Source organism: Stegostoma tigrinum, chromosome 13, assembly GCF_030684315.1.
Source record: "Stegostoma tigrinum isolate sSteTig4 chromosome 13, sSteTig4.hap1, whole genome shotgun sequence".
Classification (NCBI taxonomy): Eukaryota; Metazoa; Chordata; class Chondrichthyes; order Orectolobiformes; family Stegostomatidae; genus Stegostoma; species Stegostoma tigrinum.
The window spans coordinates 56,328,464-56,353,782 of record NC_081366.1 but is presented as its reverse complement, the minus strand read 5'-3'; the positions used below and the strand labels follow the sequence as shown (position 1 = coordinate 56,353,782).

General features: G+C 38.8%; 1 protein-coding gene across 1 annotated transcript; it reads right to left on the bottom strand.

Annotated features, from left to right (window-relative positions):
* Positions 1 to 240: 240 nt before the first annotated feature.
* Positions 241 to 25,319, bottom strand: c1qtnf2 (C1q and TNF related 2). The gene is made up of 4 exons (XM_048543542.2): positions 25,092 to 25,319; positions 23,401 to 23,516; positions 14,002 to 14,250; positions 241 to 10,039 (listed from the first exon to the last, which is right to left on the bottom strand). Exons 3-4 carry the CDS (start codon positions 14,243 to 14,245, stop codon positions 9,408 to 9,410), a joined length of 876 nt encoding a protein of 291 aa, XP_048399499.1. The 5' UTR covers positions 14,246 to 14,250; positions 23,401 to 23,516; positions 25,092 to 25,319; the 3' UTR covers positions 241 to 9,407.

Sequence of the window (25,319 nt, the reverse complement as noted above, 5' to 3'; positions counted from 1 at the left end):
TGGACTGTGTGGTGCAGGGGTGAGATGTCCTATTCACCCTGGACTGGCAAGGGAGTCCACGACAAGGCCATGCCATCCCAGTCTGAAGGTGCTACCAAGTTCAGCAAAATCCAAGATATCTGGAGGAATGGGTAGCCTGACCCTTCCAGCATATTTTGTTTTATTTTCTAGCATCTTTGGTATTTTGTGTTTGGACTCTTTTTATGTAGAGTGTGGTGAAAGAAACCTACCAGAGTATTTAATCAAGGAAGACATCAAAGCCAAAGACTTACATATGATAATCATCTGTTGTTCGTACACAACTTTGAAATTTATTTGGCAAAAGGAAAGAAATGGAAAGATCCAATCATATACATGTGTGTTTATATCATATTGGTTAGAAAATCCTGTAGTCAGTACCTCTTTGTGAATTTGTTCTTGTAAATACATTCACTGTTTCCCAGATTTTCTGGGACCTTTGCTGCAATTTACCCTCCTGTACCAAATCCTAGGTGGTAGTCATTTGTTTTCTTCTGCTTGTGGTCTGGCCATGGCTGGTGCCAGAGCATGTGCACTGAGCTGCTACAGATGCACAGTCCTGAACAGGCGCAGTGTGTATGGGCAAACACAGCAATGAAGAATCAGCGCCGCATCTCTGGATAGCACTAGCACCATTCTCTTCCTGACTTTGAGAGGTTTGGCATGAGGGAGTCTAGGGAGGAAAGGAGGGATTAGGTGGAGGGAAGGAGACTCCAACTCTGTCTGTGGAAGTGATGGTGGTAGCATGGGGTTTGCAAGGTAATGTGTGTCTGGGCCAGGAGAACCAATCCTGCCAGACCTGGGGTTGGGATGAGTGGGTTAACTGCTTGGCGATTGGGCCTTTCAGCCCCAGGATTTGTGCATGGCACAGGCTCAAGGTTTCCAGCAGGCCTGATGGAAAGGGGAGAGGAGGGAGGGTAGGGATCGAGATTGGCCTGAAAGTTATCTCTGAGAAAACTGAGCTAGGGAAGGTGGTTCTGGGGAGACCTGAAAGAGGAACCATGTCGACTATTCAACTGGTCTAGTGCATATTCTGTAGTTCATGACAGCCACCCCAACTCCTCAGGTCTTGCCAACAACCCCCCAAGCTCCCACCACTGGGTGGCAGAGGTGTCACTATTTATTGCTCCCAGAGATTGTCACCAAGTTCATTCAATTCCTAACAGTACTGTGTCATAGTATAAAATTAATCCTAATTTAGCACTAGAGAGTAGGAAGGCCTGTTCAGATCCGTTTAACGTAGGAGTATAGGGAACTTCAGTGCAACACAGGATGTAGTGCTGTGCTTTGCTAGCACAACTGTTCCTGTCTTGTATTCAGGGATACAGGCAATTGCAGTGGAATTACATTGAAATGATTACATTAAATGAGGTTTTTTAAAAAAAAATGATGACCTTGTTAAAATCAGCAGACTATACCTTTAATTCTTCTACTCTGGTTTTTTTTGCTATTCTCTGATTTCAGGGGCAATAAGCAATGAGCTACTACAATTCGTATTATATAATGTTAAATCTTTTGCTCAGATAATAATTCAAATGAAAAACTAATGAATGAGAATTATTCTCCAAATAATTGTTTTTAATTTCAAGTTTTAGTATGTTTAAGCCCTCAGTCAGAAATACAAAATATTATTATCTACACAGATAATATTCTGCAATACAAAGAAGGCCAATAGAAATAGGAATTATAAAATGAGCTAGTCATGTGACAATTTCCTGGCTTCAGATTATGACTATGTAACATTGCAACAAGCAAATAAGTTCCTATCTCACATTGTATTTCATTTTAATAAACTATATCAAAGCTACAACATATTTTATAAGAACATAAGATTGATACATTGGTATAAAGTAGTTAAAAATTTGGGAATAAAATTTCCATGAGTAGTACAAAGTAATCAATTTAAGGATATTTTAATTTGGTATGACAGTGGAGAATACGGTCTAAGAATTTTCAACTTGCATCATCTGATTGTCATGACCTGAAAGCTTTCATGAACGGAAACAATTTGTATAAAGGGACAAAGACTGGACGAAAATGACTTCTATGATCAACTGACCACAGATTGAGGAAAGTCCAGGAGGCCCATGTAAAATAAAAACACCCTCCAGGAAACGATCATTTTATCAGAAGACACTGAAACCAGTGAACTGAATCAACATCAACAAAGTCACATCTCTGGTTTCAATTCAAATTTGCATGACAATTTTATGTATGGGCAAATTAAAGGCTTACCTACCAGTTAGCTAGTTTTGAAAGACACTGAAGCCAAACTCCGGGAATACACAGAATGGAGAGAAAGAAAAATGAATGTGTAACAATAAAAGTTCAATTTCTCTCAGCCTCTCAAATGATAACACCTGATGAAGAAAGTGGATCAGGGTAACAATCATTAATCAACTCAAGATAGGTACAAACTTAATTACTACTGAGGATACCGATCAATAATTAAACAATTGTGGTCTCAGATTAAAGCACCTCAAGTAGTCTATGGACTTTTAAATGTTGTAACCGTTATTCTCTCTGTATGTAGCAGACACTCCACGTTATAACCTATGTCTGTATATGCTTGACATTGCATCTTATTATTTTTCCCCTTGAGATTTGTAGAAAATAAAACTACCTTTTCGTTCACTCAAGATATCCTCTGAATTGATACCTTTGGTGGTTGGTTACTCAGTTGACTGGATGGATAATTTGACAGAGTGGTACTGATGTTGTAAATCCAATTCCTTCACTCACTAAGGACCTGGCTTCTCAATCTTGTCCCTCAACTTAGGCATAGTTCCCATTATGTTAAACTCACCAGCAGTCATCTCTCAATGAGAGAGCAACCTATGGCAACTTTCATTTTGATCTAGTTAACTTTAATAGAGGTATGATACATTCATGCTAAAATATATTTGTTGCAATCAACAGAGAGGGGTAAAAATAGTCACTTCACCTGGAAGTAACAAATATGATGGCTTACTGTAATGATCACACAGGCAAATTATGGACTGAGTGGGGGTGGGAAATAAATGCTTCCTTCAAAAGTTCTCCTTTTTGAAAAAAATACTTCAAACAGGTTGTCTTGAGTCACCAACATTATAATTCTAAAATGCCCACATTTGTTGCTAATGCTTTCATAGAACAGAGCAAAATAATTTTCAGAAAATGCAGAGGCTAACTTTGGAAGGATTAAAAGAGAAAGCTGGGCAGTTAGAAATGAGGTTCTGCTTAAAATCCAGAAAAAGAAATTGCAAAATGGGTGGTGCAATTCTAGCATTGAAAACTGAAGAAAGTGAAATCAATAAATTTATATTGGAACAGTTCAGATTAGGACCAGAATTTCAGCGGAAAAAGAGAAGAGAGAGAATTCCAGAAATTGAAGGAAGAAATAAAGATGCAAATGTGAGAGCAGAGAGAAGATAACTCTGGGAAAGGGAAAACAAAAAGGAAAGGCAGTTTAGATTGGGACAGCCCAATTCAGAATTAAAGTTGAACATTTTCACTGGTTTGATGAGAAAGAAGTGGGCACTTTCTTGATCTTTTTTGACAAGTTAGGACAAGTTAGCACAGCAGTTAATGTTGCCAGTCCAACAATGAATATTGCAATGACAGAACTGGCTGGTGGAGAAATCTCAATATTTACTCCTCCTTTTACTGAGGAGAGTTCTATTGTGAAGCAGCAAAAAAGGTTATTTTTAAACTTCAAAGAAATGCAAATCCAGATACCCTACAAGAGGCAAATCTTAGATTATCACCCCCAACCTCCCAGAAATCAAATTTATAAAAAACAGATGCCTGAATCTGGTATAGGACTAGACAAATAGGCGGCAATGGTTAAGACTTAGAACCAAAATAATTCACGTAACAAGTGTGATTGTCATAGACTAGAACAAAGAGTGAATGTGGAATCTAAGTATTGTCATCAAAATCCCTATACTGTTGTTTCATAATTACGTTTAAACACAGTAAAAAATTGGAAAAATTCACATTCATCCTTCATGGTGGAGAGTTGTTACATAGTGGTGAACATGGACTATCAATTTTCAACTTGCATCATCCAATTATTACATCAGAGACCTTTCATGGACTGAAAAAGTTATTTTCAAGAAGGGACAAATACCGACTTAAAATGGCTTCCATAATAACCCGACCACAGGTTGAGCCTAGGTACATGTGACAATAATAAATCACATCAAATTAAATCAAATCAAAAAGGCAAGTCCAATAGATCCATGTAGTTTAAACAAACTAATCTACAATGGAATTATCATTTTATCTAAAAACATTGAAACCAGGAAGCTGAGTCAGTATCATAAAATTTGTACCTCATACTTTAATTCACATTTGCATGATATGTTCATATATTGAGAGATGAAAGGCATACCAGTCCGTTATTCAACCTTGAAAGACAGTGTAGCTAGTGTCAGGAATACAAACTAAACTATGTTTCTCGAGCTGCTTTTAAGCAAGAGTAGAGAGATGTGAACATGAACCTGTCACAGCAAGAGCTGGAACTCTCTCATTCTTTCTGTTTCTCTTATATATTAGTCATACACGAGGAATAAGAGAATGATCAGGGAGAAGGTAGGGCCGATCAGGGATAGCGTAGGGAACTTGTGCGTGGAGTATGAGCAGATAGAAGCCCTCAATGAGTTTTTTTGCTTCAGCTTTCACTAAGGAAAGGGACCTTGTTGTGAATGAGAACTTTGAGGAGCAGGGAAACAGGCTTGAACAGATCGAGATTGAGGAAGTTGATGTGCTGGAAATTTTGGCAAACATTAAGATTGATAAGTCCCCAGGGCCAGACCAGATTTATCCTAGGTTGCTCCGGGAAGCGAGAAAGGAGGTTGCTAAGCCGCTGGCGAAGATCTTTGTTTCCTCACTCTCCACGGGAGTCGTACCGGAAGATTGGAGGGAGGCAAATGTTGTTCCTCTTTTCAAGAAAGGGAATAGGGAAATCCCTGGAAATTACAGACCAGTCAGTCTTACGTCTGTGGTCAGAAAGGTTTTGGAAAGAATTCTGAGGGATAGGATTTATGACTATTTGGAAAAGCATAGCGTGATTAAAGGGAGTCAGCATAGCTTTGTGAGGGGCAGGTCATGCCTCAAAAATATTAGAGTTCTTTGAGGAGGTCACGAGACAGGTTGACGAGGGTTGAGCAGTGGATGTGGTGTACATGGAGTTCAGCAAGGCATTTGATAAGGTTCCCCACGGCAGGCTCATTCATAAAGTCAGGAGGTATGGGATACAGGATGATTTGGCTGTCTGGATTCAGAATTGTTTGGCTAACAGGAGGCAGAGAGTGGTTGTAGATGGTAAATATTCTGCCTGGAGGTCAGTGCTGGGTGCTGGCCCACAGGGGTCTGTTCTTGGGCCTCTGATCTTTGTACTTTTTATAAATGACTTGGATGAGGAGGTTGAGGAGTGGATTAGTATGTTTGCTGATGACACAAAGGTTGGAGGTGTACATTAGAACATAGAACATTACAGCACAGTACAGGCCCTTCGGCCCTCGATGTTGTGCTGACCTGTCATACCGATCTCAAGCCCATCTAACCTACACTATTCCATATACGTCCATATGCTTGTCCAATGACGACTTAAATGTACCTAAAGTTGGCGAATCTACTACCGTTGCAGGCAAAACGTTCCATTCCCTTACTACTCTCTGAGTAAAGAAACTACCTCTGACATCTGTCCTATATCTTTCACCCCTCAATTTAAAGCTATGCCCCCTTGTGCTCGCCGTCACCATCCTAGGAAAAAGGCTCTCCCTATCCAACCCTCTGATTATTTTATATGTTTCAATTAAGTCACCTCTCAACCTTCTTCTCTCTAATGAAAACAGCCTCAAGTCCCTCAGCCTTTCCTCGTAAGACCTTCCCTCCATACCAGGCAACATCCTAGTAAATGTCCTCTGCACCCTTTCCAAAGCTTCCACATCCTTCTCATAATGCGGTAACCAGAACTGTACACAATACTCCAAGTGCGGCCGCACCAGAGTTTTGTACAGCTTCATATTAACCTCTTGGTTCCGGAACTCAATCCCTCTATTAATAAAAGCTAAAACACTGTATGCCTTCTTAACAGCCCTGTCAACCTGGGTGGCAACTTTCAATGATCTGCGTACATGGACACCGAGATCTCTCTGCTCATCTACACTGCTAAGAATCTTACCATTAGCCCTGTACTTTGCCTTCCGGTTACTCCTACCAAAGTGCATCATCTCACACTTGTTGGTGTCGTTGATAGTATCGAGGGCTATTTGCAGGCTTCAGTGAGACATTGACAGTATGCAGAGCTGGGCTGAGAAATGGCAGATGGAGTTCAACCTGGATAAATGCAAAGTGATGCATTTTGGAAGGTCGAACTTAAATGCTGAATATAGGATTAAAGGCAGGATTCTCGGCAGTGTGGAGGAACAGCGGGATATTGGTGTTCAAGTGCATAGCTCCCTCAAAGTTGATACCCAAGTAGATAAGGTTGTTAAGAAAGCATAAAGTGTTTTGGCTTTCATTAATAGGGGGATCGAGTTTAAGAGCCTCGACGTTATGCTGCAGCTCTACAAAACCCTGTTGAGACCACACTTGGAATATTGTGTCCAGTTCTGGTCGCCCTATTATAGGAAAGATGTGGAGGCTTTGGAGAGGGTGCAAGGGAGGTTTACCAGGATGCTGCCTGGACTGGAGGGCTTGTCTTACGAGGAGAGGTTGACTGAGCTTGGACTTTTCTCTCTGGAGAGGAGGAGGAAGAGAGTTGGCCTGATTGAGGTGTACAAGTTAATGAGAGGCATGGATAGAGTCGATAGCCAGAGACTTTTCCCCAGGGCAGGATTGACTGCCACGAGGGGTCATAGTTTTAAGGTGTTAGGAGGAAGGTATAAAGGAGACGTCAGAGGGAGGTTCTTCACCCAGAGAGTTGTGAGCACATGGAATACTTTGCCAGTGGTAGTCGTGCAAGCAGAGTCATTAGTGACACTTAAGCGACTGCTGGACATGCACATGGACAGCAGTGAATTGAGGGGAATGTAGGTTAGGTTATTTTAGTTTTGGATTAGGATTAATCCACGGCACAACATCATGGGCCGAAGTGCCTGTACTGTGCTGTACTTTTCTATGTTCTATTCCAAGTCAAAATCTGTTGAAAGAAAGCAGATTGGGAAACAAGTATTCACCAAGAACTTGAAGGTATCAACGTACATCACTACTAAAGATACCAGTCAAGAAGTAAATAACTATTGTCTCAGGTTAAAAATATTACACATGAAGAAATCCAAGGAAATTGGATTGTGTAACCTTTACTCTTCCTGTCCAAATCAAAACTTGTTTTCCTTTTTAAACTTATTACATGTTTATATGTGCAGTTGATGCCATGTTCTATTTTTTCTTAGGATTATTAAGTAATAAAATTTCACTTTCTTTCATTTGAGGAAACCTTATAATTATCTCTTTGATATTAATCTAGTTAGTTACATCTTTACTTGAAGTTTGATGGTTACTTGCTGAAAATAAAATAAAAAGTGTTGAAATTGACCAAGAGGAATTAAAAAGAAAGGAGACATCGTCTGTCCTCACTTGGTCATAACAAGGTATTAAAAGAGCTTACCATATATAAATTCATCTCCCATGTCCTGTCCTGCATGGCATTACTGTTGACCATGTAATATTGTGTTTTCACCACTTATCCCAGCACACTATATGAAATACGTGATATTTTTCTTTGTGCCTCCATTAAAAAAAACTTCAAAACTTGAACTCAGTGGTTCAGTGATGACCTATGACACCGACCTAGCGGTCTCAGCGCTAACTCCAGGCATGACTACACTCTGTACGGTCTGGACCTGGTTGCAGGAGGCCCTAAGAGAGTGTAACTTACAGGTTTTACTTCAAATGCTTGAAGTCAGATTCCAGCATAAGCATGGTCAAAATCATGAGCTGGCTGATGGGTGGGAGCACAATTTCATCAGCAGGAAACCATAACTGAAAATGCAATAGTGTGCTCCTGGCACTTTTTAAACAATGGTTGATGGATAAGTGGAGTATGGTTATAATGCCGAGTAGAAGTCCAAATTAGGATCTTCAATGTTTACCTCCAGGTCTTTCAATGGTACTCCCACTCCTACTGGCCTGGAAAATAATTGAAAACATTTTCCTAACCTCACCTGTCCCAGCTCAGCTTGTTGACATGTTTCCTGGGTGGTAGCGTCTGAATTCAGCCCAAGTCACATAAGCAATATTATGCATCAAGTACAGGAAATTGGAATTAATGCAATTTTAGTGGTATTTATGTTGGTGCAGACGTGATGGGCCAAAGGGCCTTTTCTGCACTGTATGAACCTGTGACACAATGGTTAAAAATCACCTTGGGGCCCTAATTTGCATATTTATAAGGTCTCACTGCCTTGATGGGCTACGTATAGGCCTCCTGAAGTTTATGAATTAAAATAGTGCTGGTCAAGAGCATGGTGTGAACAGGGACATGAATATTCTTCCCCCACTTTCATACCCATATACCCTCCTGTCCAGCACCCAACCCTGCTAGCTTCCTTTCGGGTATGTGCTTCGAGATTGGGTCTTGTGTTTGTATTTGCCTTGTGGAGGCAATAAAACTATGAAACCAAGGCACGTGGTGGCAAATCAAGAACACCAAATTGGTCAAAGTATTCATTAATGTCTAATATGCCAAAATAAGATTAATTTAGTAGACTACTCACTTAAGATGCTAACATAAATAATTATCATAAAAGCTCCTGGAATATTGTAATGCCAACTAGTTCACTCATGCCATTCAGGTGAAGGCAAGTTCATAGAATCCGTACAGTATAGAAGCAGAACATTTGGCCCATCAAGTCCAAACTGAAGAACATCCCACCCAGACTCCTACCCTACCCCTGTAACCTTGCATTTTTCCCATGGCTAATCCACCTGGTCTAAACACCGTAGACACTATGGGCAATTTATCATGGCCAATCCATCTAACCTACACATTTTTGGAGTGCTGTCCAAAGTTGCTGTCCTCATTTGATCTGAAGTACCAGCAGTCAGAATTTTGTCGCTGGCCCATTCTTCCAAAGTGTATCAGCAATCCAATAAGCATTGAAGACACTGACATGGAACTCCACCAGAACCATTCAGGAACAACTAGAGTGGGAAATAAATATAAGCCTATACTGTTGGCATGTCACTCACTTGGAAAACAGATTTTTAATAAAATCTTGCTTGTGCCCTGCGACATTTTTCTGTTTGCTACTTTAAAGAAGGTGTTATCTTGTTAGGTTGTACATTAAAATCACTGATTTTAAATATCTCAATCTGGATTTATGTGGTTGAACAGCGCCTATTGCAGCATCTTTGAAAATGTATGTTTTAGAACACAAAAAAAACAAGGGTTTTGTTGTTTAGAGAATTTGCTCCTCTTCAAGTTCATTCACATAGTCCTGATCAATGTAAATCATGAAGCCAGTGAATAAACTGTCTGCCCTGTGCGGATCATAATACAGACCGTTCTGTTCAGAATAGAATATCTGCAGCCAAACTTCATCTTCACGTTTTAGGAACATAATAGTTGAACCAGAGGCTACATCATAATTCCCAGTGTTGGCGTCAAAAGTTTTAACGCGATATTGCCCATTGTGCACCAACCCAATAGCAAGGTGCTTGTTTGCCAGGGTAATATCGTAGGAAAAGTAGTAAATACCAGGTATACCACATATAAATTTGCCACTGGAAACATTATAATGCCCTCCTTCATTCAAAAGGACCTTGTCAAATTTGATGGGCATACGTTCCTTTGGGTAGCTGTAGGTGATAGCCACAGAGAACGCTGATCTTGCAGTATTTGTACCACACTTGCAGATTCCAGGCAAACCCGGTTCACCATTGATTCCATTAGCACCTTTTAGTCCATTAGTTCCTGAATTACCTCGAGCCCCTCTCAAACCCCTTGGTCCTCGGGGGCCTGCTTTGCCAATAGCTCCCCGTATGCCTTTAACACCAGGTTTTCCACCTATTCCTGGTTTTCCTCTGTCACCTGAAAAGAAAACATTGCTTTTATTTCCTTGTAAAATTTGTAATGCAGTTCACATGGTCATACAAGATCTGTGTTGAAGTAAGACACCAAGTGATCACTGTGCAATAGTGACTACTTTACAAAGGACTTTGATAGCTGTGAAATAGTTTGGTAAACTGAGGTCATGAAAAATTCAATCTGTTTATTTTGTTTCTGTCATAACTTTCAACCAGAGCTGTTCTGTCAATTCAAAGTTCAAAAAAGTTGTTTAGTTTGTTTTAATTCATTAACAGGATGAAGGCATCTCTGGTTGGGCAGCATTTATTGCCCATCCCTAATTGCCCAGAAGCAGTTCAGAGTCAACCGCTTTACTGAGTCTGGAACCACATGTAGGCCAGACCAGGTAAGGATGGCAGTTTCCTTCCCTAAAGGACATTAGTGAACCAGATGGTCAGCATTAGACTCTTATTTCCCAGATATTTTTATTAAATTCAAATTCCACTATCTACCATGGCAGGATTTGAACCCAGGCCTGCAGAATGTTGCCTGGGCCGCTGGATTAACAGCCCAGCAATAACACCAGTAAGCCATCACCTCCTCTTTTTCACATTTAGGAGTTCTGAATAATGTTCTTGTTTTATGCCACTACCTAGTGCTGATGTGTATGGAATGTGCATTTATTGTTAAGTTTTCTGTTTCTTTTTCTGTCCTTTTACAATGTTTATTTAAACATTTGAATTTGTTCAGAAACCTGGAACCATGATGGGTTGAATTCATGCCTTGTACTTTAATGGTACAAACATTGGTGATGTATGCAGCACAGTGGCTCAGTGGTTAGCACTGCAGCCTCACAGCATCAGGGACCCGGATTCAATTCCAGCCTTGGGTGACTGCCTGTGTGGAGTTTGCACGTTCTCCCTATTCCTGCACAGGTTTGCTCCGGTTTCCTCCAGTCCAAAGATGTGCGGGCTGGGTGGATTGGCCATGCGAAATTGCCTGTAGTGTTCAGGGGTGTGTGGGTTATAGGGGGATGGGTCTGGGTGGGATGCTCCAAGGGGGCGGTGTGTACTTGTTGGGCCAAAGGGCCTGTTTCCACACTGTAGGGAATCTAATCTAATCTAATCTAATCTAATCTAACATTTTTCAAAAAATGCTTCCAGGTCCTCAATAAAACCAAACAATCCTTTCTCTAGAAGTCTACTTTCAAAATATTAGAATCAAATTATAAAATTCTTAGGTGCAGTTTCAGTTGGATGACCTTTCATCAAACCTGATTATCTGCTTTACATTCATGTCTCTCCCTTTCGCCCTATCTTGAAGGCTCTTGAATCTTGCTCGGTTATATAGTACCATGGCATCAAAATAGGTTACCTGGTCTAATTGGCTATTTCTCATGTCAACAGTGAAGGTTGGCATGCTATACTACTCAGTTCAGCTAACCACCAAGAGATCACACATATGTATTTTCTGGTGGGGCAATTGGAAACTAATTAGGAGCATGAGCTCCACATCATATTTCCTCCCAATAGGCAGTCATTAAGGTCTGCATCAGTACTCCAATTCTCATTCTTAAAAAAAAAAAATCAGGTACACAGACTGAACCAAAGATGTTAATCCATTGACTACTGAGTCAGAAATTAAACGACTCCAGGTTATAATCCAACAGGTTTATTTGGAATCGCAAGCTTTTGACGTGTTACCCCTCTGTCAGGTGAAGTCACCTGATGAAGGAGCAGCACTCCAAAAGCTTGTGATTTCAACTAAACCTGTTGGACTATAACCTGGTGTCATGCGACTTATGGATCTAATCTGCATTTCCTATGGATTTACTACAATTTCTGTGGAGTATATTGTATAAATTTTATCAGTGGAGATAAAATCACTTAGAGTTCCCTGGGACTGCTTAGAATGAGTTTAACCCAAGATGAAGTTGGGAAGTTTGTGAAATGAAGTTCTAGTTTAAATTTCTTGATTTTTGATGTAATGACTTGGAATGAGAATAATAACACATTCTATGGAAGTAAATATTGATTTGGTGTTAATTCAAAGGAACCTATGCTACAAAGTTGGGTCATGTTTCAGAATTACTTGAAAATGGAGTCGCAGGGTTCGAGCTGTAGGGAGAGGCTCAATAGGCTGGGAGCCATTTTCCCTGAAGTGTCAGAGGCTGAGGGGTGATCTTACAGAGTTTCATAAAATCATGAAGGGCATGGATAGGGTAAATAAACAAGACCTTTTCCCCAGGGTACTGGAGTCCCAAACTAGAGGGCATAGGTTTTAAAGTGAGAGGGGAAAGATTTAAAAGGGACCGAAGGGGCAAATCTTTCACACAGAGGGTAGCATAGACCTGCCAGAGGAAGTGGTGGAGGCTGGTACAATTACAACATTAAAAAGGCAGCTGAATGGGTATAGGAATAGAAACGGTTTAGAGGGATATGGGCCAAATGCTGGCAAATGGGGCTAGATTTATTTAGAATATCTGGTCAGCATGGACGAATTGGACCGATTTGGGTCTGTTTCTGTGCTGTATTATCACTATGGCTCAAGTTCAAAATTGCATGGATTTTTTAATGATATGTTTATTTGCAATTTTCAACTCTCCTTTTACAGTGCACTAAGCTATCAATGTTTATGTAAAGGTGAAGCAACCTTATATCCAATTTACTGCATTAAACTTTATGAAAACTGTATACAGATGAAAAGCACATAAAAGCAATAGTCCCAGACAAGTAACTATATCTTAGCCAAGTAAAGAAGGAAAATCAAGGATAATTTTTATCATTGCAACATTTTGTCAAATCCAGAAGTTATCATACTTTGGATAAGGTCAATACATGCATTTTCAACAAAGTATATAATCTATAGAGTCATTAAATCAGCCATTAAAATAATATAAAAATTGTTATTTTAGGAAATAAATAATAATGCTTGTTTAATTAACCAGTACTGGTTTGAAGCTTAAACCTATTTAACTTTAATGATCTTAAAATTTTAATTTTTTGATGTTAAGATTGTTGTAAAAATTTTTTCCTAATAAACATTAACTCTTCATATTTAAGTTATACAAGAAATTCATATATAATTTACATATTTTACAACATTCGCAAGTAAAAATATTAAGGGCCTTGCACATTTGTGCAGGTTGGAGGCCATGTAAGGTCTTCCCTCCCCTACAATCCATAGATAAATACATGGGTAGAAAACACCATTTAAAGGGCTATCTATTTCTTGAATTAATCAGCCTTGCCTATTTGCACTTTTCTTACAATCTGATTGTATTATGGATATCTTAGCTTAATATCCACAACATCTATCCAAGCATTGTTCTAATCGATAACCAGAATGATCACATATCAATGACGATTATAACTTCAAAATTAGGAAAATTTATAAGAAGCTGAATTAGAAAAGAAATCCACTGTCGCTGTCATTTGCAATACTCTTACTAATTAAAAGCTGTTATTTTAAAGGACCTAAAAACGTTATATGCTGTTCTCCTTCTTTGGGGTAGGTCTTGAACTCTTAAAAAAAATGAAAGGAGTCAGCAGTAAAGAGACTTTCTGACACTCCATAACTCATTTTACACCATTGTATTATGTCTGAATTGACATCCAGGGATAAAATACTCGCTTCTCAGAGGAAGTGGTGAGGAAGGTGACAATAAAAGCAAATAAACTGGCTGAAAAATGGGGGATGCTTGACATCCTCCTGCCATCTCAGAAATTAACACCTGGACACAATGGCCTTTGGTTGACCTTCCTAATGCAGCACTAATTAAGACCCTTGAATGGTCATCACCAACATTGGAATAAACTCAGTCTCTGGCAGATGAGAACAGTGGTAGATTTCTTGACTAGCACAACTGCACTTGCTCAGTGGATTAATCTTAACCTGGCCCAATGTGGCATTAGTAGGCATGGATATGCCTGTAAATTCCAGATTACTGACAACAGATACAAGAAAGAGTGGTGTCACTATTTTACCTTGTTCTCCCTTTTGGCCTTTAAGACCATCTTTCCCATCTGCCCCATCTTTCCCAGGAATCCCCATTCTTCCGATTATCCCTGATTGACCAGGATATCCTGGAGGACCAGGAGCCCCAGGAGGGCCAGGTGCACTGCAGATGAGCTGAGAAGGATCGATTGTAATGGGCAACTTTTGGCTTTTTCGAAGTTGATTGGCAGCATGAGATGTAAAACAGAAAAGGAGAACCAACCAGAACATCATAAAATCTAGGAAGGAAGGTTAAAATAGGTTTTTAGTTCAACCAAAAGCAAAATACAACAAATAGTTAACAAAGTGTGAAGCTGGATGAACACAGCAGGCCAAGCAGCATCTCAGGAGCTTCCTGAGATGCTGCTTGGCCTGCTGTGTTCATCCAGCTTCACACTTTGTTATCTTGGATTCTCCAGCATCTGCAGTTCCCATTATTTCTGATACAACAAATAGTTATCCTGTTTACGTATCCTTTCTGGAGATCTGAAAGAAAAAGTGATCCCAACTTTGTTCTCACTGAACATCTACTTCAGTGTACTTTCAGCAAGATTCACGATCAAGAGTGGGAAATGTGGATGAATTTCCCTTTATGCATCAGGAATATTAGCAACAGTTCTAACATCCTTTTCTCCACAGCGATATTCCCTTTAATTCTTCTTTGGCACACATGGCCTGTTTATTTCACTGCACAGTACATTCAAAGTTGCAGCACAGTCAAGCACACACATTAGCTTAAAAGGGACATCGACTCATGTAAAGTTAATTGTACTAAGTGGTACATTCCAGATTGCCAGTTAAAATGATGTTGTTTATAGCAAGCACTGAGTGATCAAATGAGGAAAATCCAGGGTTAAATCTCAACCTTTGCTTAGCACGTTCAACAATCTAAACTAAATGATACACATTACTGTTGTCTTCCAAGCAATTGCATCCCTTTGTTGTTCAACATGGATTCTTATTAGAAAAGGTAGTGAATTTTAAAATTCTTCTGAGAGTGAGCTTTCTATTGACTTCATAAATGATTAGCTAATAATGTTTGTATCACCTGTCAAAATTACTTCCTTTATCACTTTCAAATTCAGTGTCATTTTCCCAGATTTTTCTTTAAATTCCAAAACATTTGCTTATATGATCCAGGCATTAATTCAAATGCAATGAGTATAGCTTTTTCCACAGTGTCATAATCCCTAAAATCCTCTTCTAGGACTAGGATCCACTAGGATTAGGACTCTCTCCATTAGACTCCCCATAACTTCTGTCTTTTTTTTAAACTGCATCATTTGAATTCTAAATTTGCGATCCTCTGTCTCTCTCTTCTGCTTCACTGAGATAATGTTAGTTTTGTAAACATCAAAGCATGGTACAACTATATTTGACCAACATTTGATTAAAAAAAGAAAGCATTGCACATGTGTGAAGTACTGTCTATAAACGACATGTAACTGAAGTTTGCAAGCACATGCTTGTATATTTGCCCTTTCAATGTCCTCGTGTCCGGCAGATGTGGATTCCACTATTTCATCCATCATACTGAGTAGCTTACCATGGGCATCGTCCCAGCCATTTTCTAGTTGCATTTGCACCTAGACAATGGTCAGTAATGGCAAGGAACGCAACTCACAGTGGACATGGTAAGCTCCAGGCCACACTAGGTATGTTTCCAGAGCTTCCATGTCCCCTTAAACCTTGGACTACCTGAACAGCCTATTTCCACCCATCATCCCCAATGTGGAGATGTTAATAAGCACAGTGTACATTATCTCAAATGAAAACATGAAGAGCTGGACATCAGACCGGGTCAGGCAGCATACATAGAGGGAAAGCAAGGGGATGTTTTGAGTCTAGATGACTCTTTATCAGAACTGACGTGAAGTAGTCATCTGGACTTTAAAGGTTAGCTCGTTTTCTCTCCATGGATGCCACCTGTGATCTCCAGTATATTTTGTTTTCAGTACGGACTCCAGCATCTGCAGTAATTTGCTCAAACATTATCTCAATCTGCTCCTGAAAACTTTTAAAGCTGATGTGGATCGTATTTTGTTAGTATATATTCAATTAAATTTATTGCTTACATATGGAAATCAAACATCAGAATGATACTTGTCTTACTTGGAGAATTTGCTGCTCTTATTTTGCAGAAATGGATAAAACACGAACAGTTCATTAGGAAGGTTTCAAAGACATGCTTGCTATTGTGACCATACTTCAAAGAATGCCAATAAAATCAGCAGGCTGAACACAGCAGACCAGGCAGCATCAGAGGAGTTGAAAAATTGACATTTTGGGTCAGGACCCTTTTTTTCCCCTGAAGAAGGGTCCTGACCCAAAATGTCAACTTCCCTGTTCCTCGGATGCTGCCTGGCCTGCTGTGGTCCTCCAGCTCCACACTGTTGTTATCACTGACTCCAGCATTTGCGGCTCTCACTATTTCAATATCAGCAGACACTTGACACAATCCTGCAGTGGAAAAAAAATCAAGTCTGTTTATCTTTCACTGCCACAGGGTGAGTTGCAAGCTCCTTGAAACAGTACTGGAATCTGGACTAGCTGCAGAGATATAAATATCTCTGTGGTGTTCTTGATACTCAATTTGAGTCACCTCACATGTTCCATTTGGAGAAAGTAATAAGCTGCTTCTTTGTGTGGTAAATCCTTCACCCAAATCCATTTGTGTTCTACTGTGGAATCCCTTGAATGGAAACATGTGCAAAATAGTACAGTACAGAAGGAATTGTATGCAATATTAAATCAACTTTCACCAGCTAAAATCCTTCATATAGCATTATAATTTTCCTTTCTAGCTAAATTTGCCCCGAATTATTTGCCAAAAAAAGGTTAATTTCATCAAGATGGAACTGAAGTCTGAATCACTTTTTTAGATATGTATGTGATTACCTTCTCCCTCAGTTTGAGCCCTCACATACATTGATCTTCATTAAAGGAATATACAGAAAAAAAACAGCTGCTCAGAAATTCTGCATTCCTGCCTAAAATCCTGCTTTGGTAAAATGTAAGCGGAGAATGTACTGATTGCTAAATGATATTCCCTGATGTCCTAACTAACAAGAGACATATTATTTCTTTCAATACTCCACGTAAAATTTCTTTTAACTAAAGTAAATTTGAAATGTATTCACAGCAGGAGAGCATTAAATCCAATTTGGAAACTGCAAGTAACTCCAAACAGCTTTTGAGGCTCCTTGAGGGCTTATTGTTGACCAGGCCATGGGAAGAATCTTTCTATTCTTAAACAATGTAATATCACATTTGGCCTACCTCTATAACATCATCTTTCAGCTATGTCCTTTCCAGACTGAAAAGCCCAAATCCTTTCAGTGTTTCCTTGTAACTCAGAACCTTGAAATTAACCTCATGATGATTCTTTCAACAATTTCTAGTGCTTGAGTGCATTCAAGTTCAAATTATTAAGGTCACAATCTTGAGTCAGTTGAGCCTAGCTCAAATAACTTGCGGAACTGTGATCACGTCCCTCCCTCTGAGTCAGAAGGTTTGGGTTTAAGTCCTACCTACTCCAAGTGTGTCTGAACAGGCTGAATAATTTTTTTTTATAAGATTCGTTATCCAATAATTGGATTCAAAATACAGGCATCAGATGAGCTTGCTTCAGTATTTAATCTGAGTTGATCTCGTACAACACAAAGACTAGTAGTGAATATGATAGTGAACTAGCAGCTGAGAATCACTAAAGGGGACCAAGAATGATGCAGGTCAGAAATTCCAAGTTCTTTCATGAAATTCTTCCATATGTATTTGTTCAACTGCTGTATTATTTATAATTCTTCCAGAGGAAATGGCTGCAGAAGGAATACAAAGCACACATTGTAGGATAAACCCAGCCAGCCAAATCTGTTGTTCCTTTCAAAGACACTATCATGGAGATTGTTGCCTGGGAAGTTGTACATGGTTGCTGGTGCTACACAAATAAGAATAGTGGAATCGTTTTAGATTTGTATTATATTAATCTCATTAATTCTGAGTAAAAATGTGCTTCAGCAAGTGTTAAGCATTGATTGACTTCTGCCACATACTTTCAGTGCCACAACAAGATATTTAACTGTGCAAATAATGCCATCTGTGCATTTTCTACTTGTTACAAATAGGTCACAACTCTCAAAGAAACAAATTTTTGCACAGTAACAGTATCCACCATCACTTCAAGTAACCAGCAGCCCAGAGTTGTTCCCTGATATAATGCAGCAGGTGTCACACAAGGATCTTTTACAAGTAGAAAGATACCACTTAAGACATTCTCTATATAAAACACGATTCTTTGAGGCAAATTTAAGACCATTTGTAACAAAATAAAAACTGAAAGAACTGCAGATGCTGTAAATCTAAAATAAAAACAAATATCTGCAAAAGCTCAGGAAGTTTGGCTGCATCTGTGGAGAGAAATCAGTTAACATTTTGGGTCAAGTGACTCTTCAGGACTCCAGTAGTGCATTGTAAAATCAATGCTATTTAATTATTTTCTTTTGTATTAACACATTCCTATAGATAACATTTACCTTTAACTATTATTTGAAGAGCAAAGAAATTCTTAGTTATCAGGCTTGATTTATGCGCTGTCTTGATATTAATTTTGGATTTAATGCTGATCTACATGAAGGCAAATTAGGACAGGTGACCAAAAGCATTGCCAAAGAGACAAGATTTAAGGAGCATCTCTCAGCTGGAGATAGATTGTGAGGTGGTGAAGTTGAAGAGGCAAGCTTGTTTCCATTATACGTACAGCAAGTATATTTCTTAAACTGTAAAAGGGAAGCTATTTTGTCTGATAATAAGGTGCTTAAAATGTAAAAGATAGGGCAGTTGGTTGGGGTAGTGATGGGGCAGAAGCATTAGACAGGTGGCTAGAGTATAAGATATATGAAATATGATACATAAAGAGTTAAACATGATTTCCTCTATAATTACCTTAAATCGATTACCAAAATGTGTTAACTACGAATTTCCTATTGTCTTTCAAAAATTGGCTATGCATAGTTCAGAGAGAGGATGAAGGGCATTTCTTTCTAAATTACACAAACTTTTTTTTTTCTTGCTCTTTTGGTTTTTGCAGTGAAGAGTGGGACCAAAGAGTGGGTCTGAGGTTCAATGCTCCCTGTTGTGACATAATGGACTTGCATGAAACTTGCCTCTGTGTTGCCCAGGTTTTCAGTGCTGCAAGTGCTATTTTGTGCCAAACTGACCCACATACTCAAGTCTAGTGCAGGTGAGATAAGATACTGTTTTGATAAAAGTTAAACAAGAGGTAGCCTTTAATCATATCAGAGTAGAACGAGGGTACAAACAAACACTAATGTGAGACCTAACATTGTGTTGGTAACTGCAGCACACACCTGAAGGTAGCTTTTACCTGTGCTGACTGTCTCCAGGAAAATCAGTGTTAAGTAGTATGGGAAAAACAAAGATTAGTACACAATCTCTGCTGCTCCCAGTACCAAAATTCCTGAATTCATTCTGATTAAATTTCCAAGAGTTTCTAGCCCAGCCCAGCCCACCCCAGTTCAGGTGCCAACATCCTAGTCCCAGTCCACCACCCTGAATCAATTTTGAGATACCTCAAAAGTACTGCAGGCCTCTGTGAGGTTCTTTCCCAGCAACCTAGCCAACACTCCCCATTCCCCATGCCGATCCTTTGCCAGTTCTATTCCAAAACCCTTCATCCCCAGATCCTCGTGACTTTATACACTGGCCTAAATGAACATACGACCCTGCTCAAATGCCAATCGCAAGATTAGATACAGAATAATTAAGACCACAGTGGTTTGTATCTCCTCAAATTGAACTGTTAGTGCTTTGCAGATAAGATACCCAAAAATGGGTATCGCTGAATTCCTTGGCCCATGTCTGGATGCAATATGTAGGTGGTAATTTCATATCTTGCTTTTATATGGACAAAATCTTTATAATATTCTCAAATTCTCATGCACAATTGATGATTCTAAATAGGTATTTCATTAAATCTTTAAAATCTATATTGTATTTTGGACCCTGACTCATTTAAAAAAAACAATTTCAATTGCTTCTTTTCCTAATGTTTTAAAACACACTTAAATATTTATTTACAAAAAAGCAGCACAAATATTTTCCTGCTTTGATACATGATGAAACTTTCATTTTTCGACTGAACCCTTCCTGAGCTCTTATCTTTAAATAACAGACTTCCCTAATGGCTAGGCAATAAGTGCGTTCACTTGAAGTAAAGACAACCATACAAAGTAGGAATATCACAGACACCGTCTATACAGAAGTGGTAGACTGCAGCCTGAATTATTAGACTTGCAATAATTAAGCTTATTACCTTCAGGTTAGGGAGAAAATGAAAGGAACTTGGGATTCCTCTACTAATTATTTGCTTCTTAAAATGTGTCCAAAAAAGAAACACTAGGTGCAGTGAGATTTGGTTCTGTAAGTAGACTTATTCACAGACCAACAATCTGATAATCCTCCCTAGATTCATAATGGTGGGCTCTGAGCACTTTTTTTTATATTCAGAAGTGCTTTCAGGCCCGGTGACCCTTCCTCAGTTCTGAGAAAGGGTCATCGGACCTGAAACGTTAATTCTGTCTTCTCCTCCACAGATGCTGCCCGGCCTGCTGAGCTTTTCCAGCAATTCTCTTTTTGTTCCTGATTTACAGCATCTGGAGTTCTTTGTTTTTTATTTGAATAAAATAACATGTTTGTTCTAATAGTGAGAAGATGCTAATGAGTAACAGTGTGTTGGATTGCAATAATTTGAAAATACCACTGAGACAACCCACAAGAAAATTGGCAGTGATGAAAATGTTTGAGGAAATTCCTTATTAACTTGCAAACACAGTTATCTGGGGGAAATCATTTTAATTACCTGCAGTTCCAACTTTGAAGCACCAGATGTTAAATATCCACTTGCAAAATGTGTAAGTAATTGGAACATGGCTTATGAGGCAAAATCAATCAGGGTGAAATTAATATCTTGCAATAATTTTCAAATGTAATTCCTGAACAATATTCAAGAGCCAAGAACGGATTACAGAATTTAAGAGGAGAAGTTATGACAAATAACCGCATCAAATTGGTAGTCATTGCTTTGCTCACTAGTCCCTTCCACACTGATGTCTGAGTCAGATATGATCTCAGGCTTCAGGCAAAAAGAAGCATGGGTCTGTGGGCATCAAATTGCATCTGGCTCCAGCCTAACTGGTTGGACTGAGAAAGAATTGCATCTGACTCTGCTCCTAGACAGCTCTCAGGTCCTGGTGGGGACATAAAACAATTCCTGTATCCAAAATAACATAACTTTAACAAATTATTTTGTTACTTAAGGTGTCTCCCAAGATTCATTTAAGAATCACTGCTTACATAACTAAAAACCTGGTATAACTAGGCAAAGATCATAAAGCATTAATTCCACTTATTTATGCTTGCATTTTGCGACAGGATCCCATAAATGTCATAGGCCTTCAATTTGTACAGTAAAACAGAGTGCTTGCTCCAGCACAGCTCATTCAATTGGAGATGGCTCTGGGCAGACATTGGGCATCACTAGGTTGGATGCAGTGCAGATCTTCAACCAGTTTTTAACTATTCGCCTCTGCTTTTTAAGCTCATAAACGTTGCATAAGGTAATGGTTCTGAAAGGGTTAGGGTTGGAGGCTGCAATTGGTTCATTTGATGATGTCACTGTTTTGGGTGGAGAAATAGGAAACATCTCAAGATTTCAATGGGGTCATTCCTGCAACTTCTGATTCCTGATGATCTCAGTATTTATATCTAACCAGTCAAAGTAACTTGTTCTATTCATAGAATCCCTAAAGAGCAGACAGAGGACGTATTGCTCATCAGGTCTATACCAACACTCCAAAGAGCATCCTGAAAAGTCTCTAACAATTCCTCATGATACAAAACCCCTCAAAATCTTAGGATTGTATGACATTTTTAAGGCCTTTCCAAGTTTTCAGAAACAGTGATAAAGCCAAAGTTTGAAAGAATTTTAGAATAAAAAGGAGGATCAAGAAAGTAAAATTAGAATATAAATATAAACAAGTGGAAAACAAAATAATTAGCTGTAAAATCTTATATGGTTATGTATAGCAGAAATGTTTGTCTAAGCTAAATGTGGCTTCATTACAGGCAGATTGGCAAGCTATTACAGATATGTCAAGGATCATACTTGAGCCCAAACTTTCACAATCTATATTAACGATTGGACATAGAGATTAAATGTAATTTTACCAAGTTTGCAGATGACAGGAAGCCAAGTGGGAATGTATGCTGTGAAGATTGTGCAAAACAGCTTCACAATGATTTGGATAAACTTAAGTGAGTTGGCAAGAACATAGCAGATGAAATTAAGTGTGGAAAAATGTGAGGTCATTCTCTTCCATAGGAACAACAGATGTTCAGAGTGTTTCTCAACTGGTAAGAAGTTGGAAAATGTAGATATGCAGAAGGGCTCCAGTATCCTTGGCCATAAGTCACTGAAGGTTAAGATGCAGGTGCAGAGAGGTAAAAGGAAGTCTAATTGTACTTTAGCCATTATCACAAGAGGGTTTAAGTACAGGCGCAGCAATGGCTTTAAGAGTATAGAAATGGGGTTTGGCCACATCTGGAGTACAGTGTGCAGTTTTGCTTCCTTCACATTAGAAAAGATATTATGGTCATCGTATCCAACAAAGGTTCACCAGTTGAACTCCTGGGCCAGTGGGTCAGTTCCAGTGAAAGAGATTGGGAAACTAGAGTTTTGAAGACTGAGGGGTAAACTCATTGAAAACTACAAAATACTTGAGGTCCCTGGTTGGGGAGTATAGAATCTGGTGTCACAATTACAAAACACGGGGGGAAACTGCTTGGGTCTGAGATGAGGATATTTGTTTTACCCTGATGGTGTGAGCATTTGAAAATCGTGATCCCAGAGGTCTAGGAAGCTCAACCACAGAATATGTTTTAATCAGAGATTGGCATCCAGAAATCTGACAACGATATAACGTGACATGGGGCAGAATATGCGGAAAAGGCTTTGCAATGGATGATCAGCTTGATGATAATAAATGGCATATGGGATGAATGGCCTCCTACTGTTCCTACGTTTGTATATCCTGTTTTGTCAGAGCAGGAATAGTATAATCATCAGGGAGCCAAGAATATAATCTCCAGCTGGGTTATATATTGGTAATAAAAACCTGAGATCATATGCCCACCTCAATGTGGCCAATTATCTGTAGCATTCTGATAGCATGCACGTAAAGCAAGATAACAACCTTAAAACGTGCCCCACAATTCTTGCTATATTCCACTGGTGTTCAATCTCAGAGGTTATTTACAATTACAAGTGCTGCATACTGCAACAGTATTTGCCCATTGTCTGGATGCACTTTCACCTTCAGTTATGATGCCCCTATGCAGTCATCTGTTCCAGTACTCCAAAAAGATGTCCTCGAACCCGGACCGGTTAGTGCCACTTTGTGTTCAGCTCCTCCCACAGATGCCTTGTGATCTAAGAAAATATTAAAACCAAGTTGTTATCATTTGTTTTAGCATGAATAAAATAGACTTAGTCGAGGAATTCAAGGCATCTTCGCATTCATTTTCCAAAATTCGCTTTCATTTTAGTTTCACTTCTTACAACATCTGGAAGCTTGAAAAACCTGCAGCCTTGTAATACAGTTCAAAGAATCTGTTAGGTTTAACAAAAGCTAAAATGACCAGTGAGAATGTAAATTAGATCCATGAATATCTGAAGGTAGTGGTTCAAAATAATCACTGATTGACATACTATTGTCATTAAAATGTAAATCAAAGCGTTACTTTCCAATATGTTATGCTTTACTGTTATGTATATACTTCCCTAATTATTCTTCAATTGTGGTCCCACAAAAACAGAACGAATGACGTTAGTCAAATGCATTGTTAAGTGGAGTTACTGTGAACCGAGCGATACTTCTTAGAAATAAAGTAGTACTTATGCCACATTCCAAAGCAGCAATATTTGTAACACACTGTAATTGGATATGCTAATTCCTCTAAGGCAGCATCTAAACAAATGTAAAATAAATTAAATTCTTTAAAAATACATTTAATGTTCTACATCTTCGATCCCCTCAGGAATCATCAGAACTAGTGTGAAATAGCAATTGACCAGAGCAGATAGTATACTGTGAACTAATCTGGAGAAAACCAGGCAACAAATGAGTCATTGCAGAATATCTTACATAACATGGGAACTCCGTTATCTACATTCTTCTTCTAAGACATTTGACAGACCATAACTGCTCAGGATGTCTGAATGCATAATTCAATTTGCTATTTGTTTCTCAGCTTCTATAAATGACACACCATAATATTTCCTTTTCTGATTCATGCATGTGTCTATGTTATTATGCTACCAGAAGTGTGACATCAAAATTTGAGAACAATTTTGGAGTTATTACTTGCCATTCCCATTCTCCACTAGAGAGATCCCTCTCATTAAGGCAAATAATAATTTCACTGTATTTCATAATTGTCTGACACATGCCTTCTCCAAACTTGACAAATTGAGGCTCATGTCAAAATTCTTAGTACAAAATATACAAGAAATTCAGCTTTCCTGGAGTTAGCTTACAGAAGTAGTGTAGAAATTAATTCGAGACACAAAATATTGGTCAGCAACTGATCTCTTAAAATCGATCTTTGAGATTAAAACCTCAACTTCTGTCATTGTATCAGATTTGGCTGAATGCCAGAAAAACATAGTGAATTTGTTCAGTTTTGCAGTGTTCTTTCATATTAAAAAGAGGCAAACTAATACACTTGGGCATTGCTTATTTAGTAATTTGCACACCTTATATAACTACCATTCATAAAGATTAAGGAATCAAAACTGAAAGCAGTAAAGGCGGGTCATCAATAATGCCTGGTGTTTCCTTCTAATAACCTACATTTACTTATTTTGTCCCTAAAGACTTAGCATAAATATAGGTGAAGGCAGATATTCTTCAGCTACGTTTTACCAGGATTCAATCTTAAATCATATCATTCAGTACAAAAGCACGAGAAGAGTTAAAATAAAAACAATGTAAACAGAACCTACCCGAATGTAGCTGCGTTGCCAGTTAAGCTGCAGTGAAGTTAACAATTTTCAGTTTGCATGAAACATTTGGTCAAGAAAGTAAGCTGCTCCTTCCCGTTGTTTTGCAATCCCTATCAGGCTTCAAAAACAGATCACAGACAGGATAAGTTCAGAGACATTTCATGATTCTTCTTCCTGCACCCCTTTCCAAGTCAAAGTAACTTATGGTCTATCCCCTTCTCTCCTTCC